At 42.3% G+C, this 9,216-nt stretch overlaps 2 protein-coding genes across 5 annotated transcripts; both read left to right on the top strand.

Annotated features, from left to right (window-relative positions):
* The first annotated feature begins 228 nt into the window (after window positions 1-228).
* On the top strand, window positions 229-3,706 carry LOC116427017 (uncharacterized). Of its 3 annotated transcripts, none has more exons than XM_031976848.2 (7): window positions 244-505; window positions 907-1,129; window positions 1,577-1,709; window positions 1,775-1,992; window positions 2,502-2,648; window positions 2,740-2,916; window positions 3,498-3,706. In XM_031976848.2, the coding sequence occupies exons 1-7, from the start codon at window positions 490-492 to the stop codon at window positions 3,628-3,630; spliced, it is 1,047 nt and encodes a 348-aa protein (XP_031832708.1). In that variant the 5' UTR covers window positions 244-489; the 3' UTR covers window positions 3,631-3,706. The 3 variants fall into 3 exon arrangements, with proteins under 3 accessions (XP_076230093.1, XP_031832708.1, XP_031832710.1); XM_031976850.2 differs by having other exon boundaries at window positions 249-505; window positions 907-1,123; XM_076373978.1 differs by lacking the exon at window positions 2,502-2,648 and having other exon boundaries at window positions 229-505.
* A 1,409-nt stretch (window positions 3,707-5,115) lies between these two features.
* Window positions 5,116-7,320, top strand: LOC143175262 (uncharacterized). Of its 2 annotated transcripts, XM_076373548.1 has the most exons (5): window positions 5,116-5,442; window positions 5,918-6,004; window positions 6,143-6,227; window positions 6,368-6,456; window positions 6,533-7,320. In XM_076373548.1, the coding sequence occupies exons 1-5, from the start codon at window positions 5,374-5,376 to the stop codon at window positions 6,728-6,730; spliced, it is 528 nt and encodes a 175-aa protein (XP_076229663.1). In that variant the 5' UTR covers window positions 5,116-5,373; the 3' UTR covers window positions 6,731-7,320. The 2 variants fall into 2 exon arrangements, 1 of the variants encoding a protein (XP_076229663.1); XR_013000007.1 differs by lacking the exons at window positions 6,143-6,227; window positions 6,533-7,320 and having other exon boundaries at window positions 5,126-5,442.
* Window positions 7,321-9,216: the final 1,896 nt, after the last annotated feature.

Below are 9,216 nucleotides of genomic sequence, written 5' to 3'. Positions count from 1 at the left end.
AGGGTTAATCCTCTCGTTCCTAACTTCGATTCTATTCGTCAATTACAGTCGTCATGCTAAATGAAACCAATGGAAAACGAGAATCCGCATTCGTTTCATTTTTCGAAGCGTACAGCGAACAATTCGATCTCGAAACGATTGAAAACGTTTGAATTTCGTCGGTGTACTGATTTATTAAGAATATTCCAGCTTCGGTAGCTAGCCTGAATCGTTGTCAAACAAGGTTAGCAGCGAATCGCGGGAAAACAATCGCTGAAGGCGCGATAACCTGTTTCCTGTTTCGCGTGCGACCGCATGTTTTTCGATGCTCCACTTCGAGCGCTACGCCGAGCGCAGTGCTCCCGGCCCACCTCCGGCGGAGCTCGGCGAATCATCGTGACTCAATTTAAATACCTGCCAATTATTGCGAAATGCTGACTTGGCGGACGATACTAACTGCATAAACGGCCGAGAAGACGTTATTAGCAGTGCGAAAGTATCGAACAGATTATGCCGAGCAAGAACGGTAAGTCATCGACCAAAAAAGAAACAAATCACGTCAATTTTAAATACCTTCGAGCAGATCGGCCGACGATCGTAAAGATCTTTATCCGTGCAAGTCAGCCGCAGCGAGCTGATTAGATTCTATCGAAGTTTCGATTACCAAAACAAAGCTTGAATATAGAGTAACCTAAAAGTGAAACACGCTCGGAATAACAGAACAGTTTCAGCCGGCTAATCGTTTAAAGACTATCGTTCTTTTTTATCCGGTGTCGTTCCAAACATTTCCACGTTACGATATTCTACTATAAATAACTGTAACAATAACAAATTAACTATCTGTCTTGTATGCTGCGTGCGACGCGCGCGATCGTCGGGGAACCTTTGACCGGCGTTCAACCTTTGAACTCGACATTTTAAAACTAGATCCCTTCGGCGAGGACACGTCGCTCCTCTATCCGAAGCATCACGGATTACCGGAGAATTTCGAGGCGCCGATTATAAGAGGAGTAGCGAACCAGTTGAGGAAATGGCCGACGGACCTGTTCTACGCGTTTCTGGCTGTCTGCCTAGTTATTGGGAGCCTGGTTCTGTTGGTGTTCGTCACGGTGATCGTTTGCCTGCCCACCGTCGTCGGTAACAGGTGTCGGTATGACTCGATATAACGCGATAACACGCCGGACTACGCTCGAGAGTTCGTTCACCGGTCGTAACATCAACAACACGGTCGAAAGATCAAAAGTGTATGGAAATAAGGCAGCAGCGGTAGTGGCACTCGTCATATCAGTCACAGGTATCGCGCTGTGAATGATTCTACAATAATAACGATTTATCTTCGTTGCACGGGCAATTCGGTGGGATCATCAACGACAGAAGGGAAAGTGTGTGGTAACGAGGAAAATAATGAATATATCTTCTTAACGGTTTTTCGTGATTGAATTTAGTATGGAGGATTATCGTAAACGTTCGATTGTTTTTTCATTCGCGGAATTCGTATTCGTACACGAATCGTCGAGAGTTGTTCGTCATCAGCTTTGGCAACGATTGTGCGTACATTTCGTGGAATTAGCGAGCGTCATCGCGATTGATATTTCAGAGTGGAGGACGATCGAATCATCGAGACTAACGCATCCTCGAACGTTTATTTCTTCAAACTGGAAAACCGGAATTGGTCCACCAGGGAATTCTGTTACATTGAAACAGCAGCCCGCAGGAATCCCGATTTGAACGTAACTATCCGGACATTAGAATTTATCGGATTTATACGATGATTGTAATAGATCGAATTGCGTAGGTTTATTTGATAGCCTTGCTGAGAGAGGAACCTGTTGAGGCACGTCCAAACGATGCAAAGGGGAATAAATTACATTCGGAATCGAAAACAAACGGATTTCTCGTAGATAACCGCTATTCTTCGAAGGGGAATCCAGAAGATCGACTCAGGGAACGACTGACGATCAAGAATGATAATATCAAAAATATCGACTTGTCGGTAGAAAAATTCTTCAGAAGGTGAGCCAGTCATTCGAATTCATTAGCATATTACTCGATTCCTGTGGATTCAAATTCACTATTTTCTGTTATCAATTACTATACTTCAGAGCAAGGTTGATACGAGATATCTCTACAATTCCTTTCATTTACTTAATAAATGATTAACGACAAAGTAGTTGAATCGATCATAGTTACAAACAAATCGTAGAACAAGCGATTAGTCTAGTATCAAGGAGATTAACCCTTTGCGGACGAATGTCGACATTTCGGCGAAACAAAATGTTCATCTGTCAAAGACTAAGTCGCAGATAAATAATTCAATTACTCCAACAGCAAGAGATCAGCACGTAGTTTCTGTTTTCTATGTTCTCTAAGCAATTAATACATAATTTAGCTTCGTCTGTCGAAGATTTTGCATATTTCAAGGACTCTTTGTCCGCGAAGGGTTAAAATGGAGGAGGCATTCTATGCAGAGTCGATCAGACGGAGGGGGTCGTTTCACTGAGAGCAAAATCGATCGATTCCAGTTCAAAGTTATCGCGAATCGCGAGGGGTTTGAAGGACGACATCCTGGAAATGGCTGCGAAGGCGCAGCTGCTCTGGAGTGTACCGGGAATCGCGCTGAAACCGAGCATGTACTGCGCTTTGGACACCGTGAAACGGTTCCTTTGCAAGTGAGTGCTGCGCGGTAGACTCGGAAGCGAAAGCTATATCGTTAAGGAAACGCGGGCGGGCGGGAATCTTGTGTAAACGTGCGCTTTTCAGCCGGAACGAGGATCGTTGCCTGCCGGATAAGCTCGCGACGATCGAGCCGGAGAACGATATTCAAGCGACGGGTGTGCCGTGTCAGGCGTTCATGGGATTTCTCGTGCAGGAAATATCGAGAAGCGACTTCCATGGGAACTACACTCTGAGGGAGGCCATACGGAAATACTGCTCGAGGTGAAACGGAGAAACCGTTGACCGTTGAACCCTTCGCCTTGCAATATCAATGGAGTTTAACCCTTTGCACTCCAAAAGCGTCACAGTAACATTGTAAAGTTTGATATTTAATGTTAAACTTTCTATAACGCATTAACTCTTTGCACTCGAGTGACTCTCAGTCACCACTTGATTCGATATAACAAAATTACAAAGTGTTATATATAATATTAAGTTTCATATAATGGATCGATATGTGAAACATTTGTATAAAATAGCTTTGTTTCTTCATTTACGTATGTTTTCTCATTAATTCGTTTCAGATAGTGTCGTCTATGTTTCATTGGAAAATGTCGAATATTTCTAGTGAAAATCTTCCGAGTGCAAAAGGTTAATATATGAAGTATTAAAATAAAATCGTTTTGTTCCTCAATTTATATGCAAGTTTTTGTGAAGTTGGTTTTAGAAAATATCGTGTATTATTTTTCTAGTACATTATTAACGATAAAATCGTTCGAGCGATCCAAGCAAAGGAAGTCACAAGGCAAAGGGTTGAACTTGAAATAATTAAATCAAAGGATTAAATAAATACTTCGTTTCAGATTGTATTACTGCCCGGAAATTCGAATTCTAGACGCAAACTCGCAATGCTCGTCTAATTTTTTGGACTGTCCGACGGTTTACTCGAGCATTCTAACGCAAGATGAGACAGACTCGAACAATTTCATAAGCTGACGACTCGTTTTATTAAAATCTCTGTATATGTACATTAGAAAATACGATATAAAGGTTGTTTAACATTTCTACGATACGTTTGGTTGTATATTCTCCTTGAGCCTCCCGTGTGCTCCTTCATTTGAACGTTCTCTGCTCGTAAAGCTTGAGGACACCCAGCCACATCCAAAGATCCGCGACTAAATTGTGAAATTCGAAAGTTGAGTCTACGGGTTCCGAGGTTATCGATAAATCGAAGATTCGGAACGTACGTATCAGTGCCGTGGATGCCGTCGAGTAAAATGCAGCAGTTGGCAACGATAAATTAGAGAGGAACAGCCAAATGGCTACCATTGCGGCGCTAATGTCGCATACCAGGTTCGACAAGTGGAAAGCAATCGATGGAAGGCTCCAGCGAGGTCTTCTCTACGATGATTAACAATCTTAACCGTTTCAGTGGCACGGGTCTTTGCGAAAACACGGTCGAGAAGTGCCAAGTCGCGCAGAAACCGAATCACGCCTCTTCGTTTCTACACGAAAAAATTCTAAATCCGTTTCTAAGCAGGTAACAAGAAAACTAAAAATAAATAACTAGAAGGAGAACGAATAAACAAACTTAATTTGATTCTACGAAGCGACAGGCCTTGGCACTCAAACGGTTAATTACAAAATCCTCTTCCATAATTGAATATTTCATCGAATTTCTCCATCGAGTGACATAGTCAGTAATCCACTTAAAAAATGAATTATTCATCGATTCGTCCGATGATCGAGAACCTCGATGAAATACTCCATCGCAGAAGACGCGTTTTGCAACTAAAAATCTCGCAATTAAAATCGTTCCTCACCGAAACGAGGGAATAGGCGAGCATACCGATCGCCACGAACGAAATCGAAGAATACGGCGCGGAGTAACCAACGTTGAAAGTGACCACAGCTCTATGCTTGTATCCTAGAACGATCCGACCGTTTTCCAAGACGCTAAACTCGCTCGTGCCGTGGACGACGCTGTGGTAACTCAACAACAACACGCACGTGGAGAACAACAACGCTTGACAAACTCGCAACACCTCGTTCTCCGCGAGGTTCTTGCCGACGAGCATCTGTGCATCCGATAGGCAACCGATTCTAACCTTCTGAGACGTGGGACCATAATTTTTCCCCTGGAAAAGTGACTCGAATAGCAAGGGAAGCTTCTGAACTATTAACCCTTTGCACTCGAAAGTTTTTCACTAGAAATATTCAGTATTCTCCGATGAGATACAGACGATATCCTTTGGAACTAATTAATGAGAAAACATATATAAATTAAGAAGGAAAGTTCTTTTATTTCAATATTTCATATATTGATGTGTCATACGAAGCTTAATATTATATATAAGACTTTATAATTTTGCAAATCAAATTAAGTGGTGACTGAGAGTCACCTCTCGAGTGCAAAGGGTTAAAATGTTCGTTAACTCACTGCGGTCGCGAGTTGCTCTCGCAGCACGTCGATGTTATCGGTACAATCGTTCATCGTTATAAAAATTTTGTTGCTTTCGACCGTATCACAATGAAAACCGAAAGTAATTTCGGGAGCGTTGCCTGAAGTGGAGCGCAGTCGCGCATGTCTCCGTCGTTATTCAGATTGCGTGCGACGGCGAGTCGTGGGTTTCGCGGAATCGCACTGTATAACCTGCCAGCTACGAAATTCCAGTGGAAATCCCTTCGAGGAAGATGGTGAGACGTTCGGGCGACGCGAGTCAAGGGAAAACTTAGAGAATGGCGCGTCGTAGGAAACGCTCGCTGCTTTCCGCTATGGCGTCGATCGTACGGAACAGTAAAAATACGGTGAGCGTCAATGCTTCATGCACGTGTCTCTGTCCGCGTCTGTGTGTATACGTTCGTACGTCGGTTTAACGTCACGGCATTGCATTCTCGTCATTGCGGAGAATAAAATCTCGGGACGAGGCATATCGATCGAAGAATTTTAAGAAACTCCTCGGTGAATTCGATACGAGCGATACGAATGAAATTTTTATAGCTCCTTTAAGTTTACAATCGCGGAGAGATAATAAAGGAAAGTCGACCGTGCCGTTTGATTAACCTCGACGCCGATGGGATTGTTACTAATTAGTTAGAACGCGACCGACGAACTATGAGAATACGAAGTAGACGGAAACATGGCGAACGAGGCGGACCTCTAGTCGGTCGTTTTGTCAGTGATTAATATTAGCAAGTTTGCGATATGATCCAGTTGATTGAGTATCGTATTCATTCAGAGATTAACAGGACATAGGCGATAACCAGTGCAATCTCTTTTCAGCGAATCGGACATCTAGCGTGCAACCTGTGCGACCATCAATTTATAGGACACTCATACTACGTGATCGTGCTGGGCCTCATTGGGACCGTTAGTCGATCGTAATATTCGTTAATTGTTTCACGAGAAAGTAGATGAAATAACAATCTCCATTTAATCTCTTACATCACTTGTGTTATATCAAAGATCGCGTATAATCAAATTAAGATAAGGTAATTCGATTGCCAGGTGATTACAGCATTCGACATCATTCGAATAATGAATAACAAGACCTCGAATAAGCAATCGTCTCAATGTAGAACTAAAGAAACCGGTGAGTTAGATGATTATTAATTAGAACTCACTAGTATCTTTGGAAATCCCGAAGAAATCATTTTTGTTTATAATTATCCTACAATTCCCGTCGTATTATAACCCAATTACATATGAATAATCGATAACTGGTTCAATCAGTTCCCCTAGAAGTGGAAAGGGACCTAAAACTGATGATTTCGATCCTGGGAATAGAACATTACACGTTAATCATGCTGGGCGCGATAACCGTGAGCTTGATCTCATCACAATCTTATTTCTAGGCTTAATTGATATCGAGAAATACGGTTAGAACGATTCTTCTAGGAATACCCGATGTTACACACGCCCTGGCTCCTAATGCAACTGTGCGTGATCATCGTCGAAGTAATCGTGTTCTGCGTCCGAGTATTTTTGGACGGGCTCCACGTGAAACGCGACGAGCTGTTGCTATCCTTTCTGGCCGTGCACAATTGGCTCCAAGTGTTTTGTCTGTTTCACAAACAGGTCCGGCAATCTCGTTGATCGTCCGAGTCGATGTCCGATCGTCTCCCGTTGAAATTATTGTAAAACGTTTACCGGACACACTGTACATGCATCTCGTAATAAAAGAAGACTGCCGTGAACACGTGAAATTGCCGATTACCGTTGCATCCATCTTTGTTTCTGTATTACAACCCAGCAACATTGAAAACACGCGGGCAAGTTAACCAAATAGAAAGAAATCTCGGGAAAATGCCACTTAAATTGAAAGAGAGTTCGAGTCGCTCCAACGAGGAGGATCTACGGGCAACCGAGACGAAGAAATCTGTTGCCAAGGTAGAAAAGCGTCGTCCAAGACCGCCGTGCGATTTTGATCGTTGCACTTTTCGAAAGAAAATGTACAGAGTGACGTAACCGTAGGTAGAAGCACTGTACTTGGCGCTAATACGTTTCACGACGCACTGTTTGAGTTCAATCGCTTTCGAAGCCGGAGGCCGCACGCCCCTAGGGACCACGGCGACCAAGTCTGCCGCCTTTAATGCTCTTTTCCGGCGGAGTTTCAGTAATGATTCTTCAATAATCAATTACCTCGTTAACTATTGAACGCTACCTCAAGCACTGACCGCTAACCCTTCGCGGACGAGGACTCTTTAAAGTATTAAGAATCCATTGCAGAGGGAACTGAATTATCTATAGAATTCTTAAGTGTCGGATAGAATGAACATTACGCTTTCAGTCGGTCGAATAATTAAATTTTAATGTTGGAATGACGACATTCCTCTTTGAAAGGATTAATTTCCTTAAAAGTTCTCGCGAGATATCGTTTCGACCGGTTTCGTTCGTTTGAAACCGTATGAACTCGCGTGTGCCCAACTGTTCAAGTGAAGTGTCCTCTTTCGCTTATCTCGGAATAGAAAAATGTCCTGAGCGTGGTGATTGCGTTATTTGCAGACTTGAAAATCGCCATATTCGTGACGGATATAATCACAGGATTGATAACCACAGCGATGATGTCTGCGGCCGATAAGTATGGTATTCCTTATCTCTATTTGCCGTGGTTGCTGAATACTATGCAGGGAATGGTACTGAGCGAGGGACCAGCGATATTGAACTTGGTCATCACGCTTGTGCCCAACGTCACGTTACCAGCGGGGACGTTCGCGGTCATGACCCTCATTTTATTCGGTATAAAGGCCGCGTTAGTGGTTTGCGATGATCCGTGATATAAATCACGAGGAAATATATATAATTATTACTTAACCCTTTGGCGTACTATTTACTTTCGCCACTAAGCTCAAGTACCATTTTACAATTTGCAAGAAATGCTAGAAAATTGTCCATTCCACTTCAAGTGGAAATTTTATTTGAAGGTAATACAGTGATAATAGCAAAACAGTCGTTTGCTTTGATCCGTGGGCAATGAACAACATTGATTGTTGTTAAATTAGTCCAGAAATCTTCGTCACGAGTCTCACTCGCCATTGCACGACAAGGGGTTGATAGTAATTACTGAATACATTTAGTAGTATTACTATTTGGTATTGTACATTTAACAGCAATTACTAAATATATTGCTATCGCACTATGACAAGCGACTAAGACAATAAGTTTTGTTCCTTCAGTGGAGGAGCTATGCATTTGGCAAAGCGCGTTCGCGAGCTTCCAACGATGCTGGAAGGATTACCACCGTAGGAAGCAGCATGCCACGGCGAAGATCAAAGAGAAATTGTTGGCGACTCGCAAGAAGAAACTGCTCGGCGAAGAGAACGCGGAGCACGGATTGAATATCGCGTTGGAAAAGCTGAGAGCCCGACAAAGACTCGAGGAGCCGCACGGGAAATCCAATAGTCGAATCTCGGTTAAGAGCACCGCCGACTGCAGCCTCGTTAGAAACGAATTGCCGGATGTAACTGGATAATTGCACCTCAAAGCCCTCGACTTTATCAAAATATCGATATCTTCCGGAAGAACGTGGAAGAATCTAATTCCTCCTTTTATTACTCTTTATTGTTTTACAATAGGAGCGGCCGCCATTTTGATGACTTGTTTCTATAACCCTTTTGTATCTCATTTCAGAAACATATAAAAAATGTATTAAAAGAAGGAACTGAATAAAATTCTTACCGATAACTGCATGGCTTCTTGTTGTTCCAGTGGCGAAGATGAGAAATATAGTTGAGGATAACATTTCTTTAAACTTCTTTACCATTTTTTTAATGTAAAATGTTAGTTAAGGGGTTAACAAATTATGTGATTTGTTAGATTTTGCTATATGGATTCTTTTTGCAAAATTGTGTTAGGAAATGATCACTTTTGCCACGGATTTCAAGTTAAAAACACAGAGCCAAAATTTCGGTGGACACAAACTATTTGGCGCGAATCAAAATGGCTGCCGATGTTCGATGGTTCGAGAATTTGCAAGAATGATCAGTTTCTTTGTCGTTTTAATATATTAATATCGTTTCCTATTTTAATCTAATATGACTAATTTGTTTCTTTCGCGTAGTTGACTAAGTGTGAGTGTTGGT

Source organism: Nomia melanderi, chromosome 14 (assembly GCF_051020985.1).
Source record: "Nomia melanderi isolate GNS246 chromosome 14, iyNomMela1, whole genome shotgun sequence".
In the NCBI taxonomy this organism is placed as follows: domain Eukaryota; kingdom Metazoa; phylum Arthropoda; class Insecta; order Hymenoptera; family Halictidae; genus Nomia; species Nomia melanderi.
This window is presented reverse-complemented; position numbering and strand designations above follow the sequence as displayed.

Bases quoted from the DNA above. Each gene is read 5' to 3' on its own strand.
- LOC143175262 (XM_076373548.1), top strand. From the start codon at position 5,374: ATGGCGCGTCGTAGGAAACGCTCGCTGCTTTCCGCTATGGCGTCGATC. The intron at 6,005-6,142 runs GTTAGTCGATCG...TTCGATTGCCAG, and splicing joins TGCTGGGCCTCATTGGGACC to GTGATTACAGCATTCGACAT. The intron at 6,457-6,532 runs GTGAGCTTGATC...CGATTCTTCTAG, and splicing joins TCATGCTGGGCGCGATAACC to GAATACCCGATGTTACACAC.
- LOC116427017 (XM_031976848.2), top strand. The intron at 1,130-1,576 runs GTATGACTCGAT...TTGATATTTCAG, and splicing joins GTCGTCGGTAACAGGTGTCG to AGTGGAGGACGATCGAATCA. The intron at 1,710-1,774 runs GTAACTATCCGG...CGAATTGCGTAG, and splicing joins GCAGGAATCCCGATTTGAAC to GTTTATTTGATAGCCTTGCT.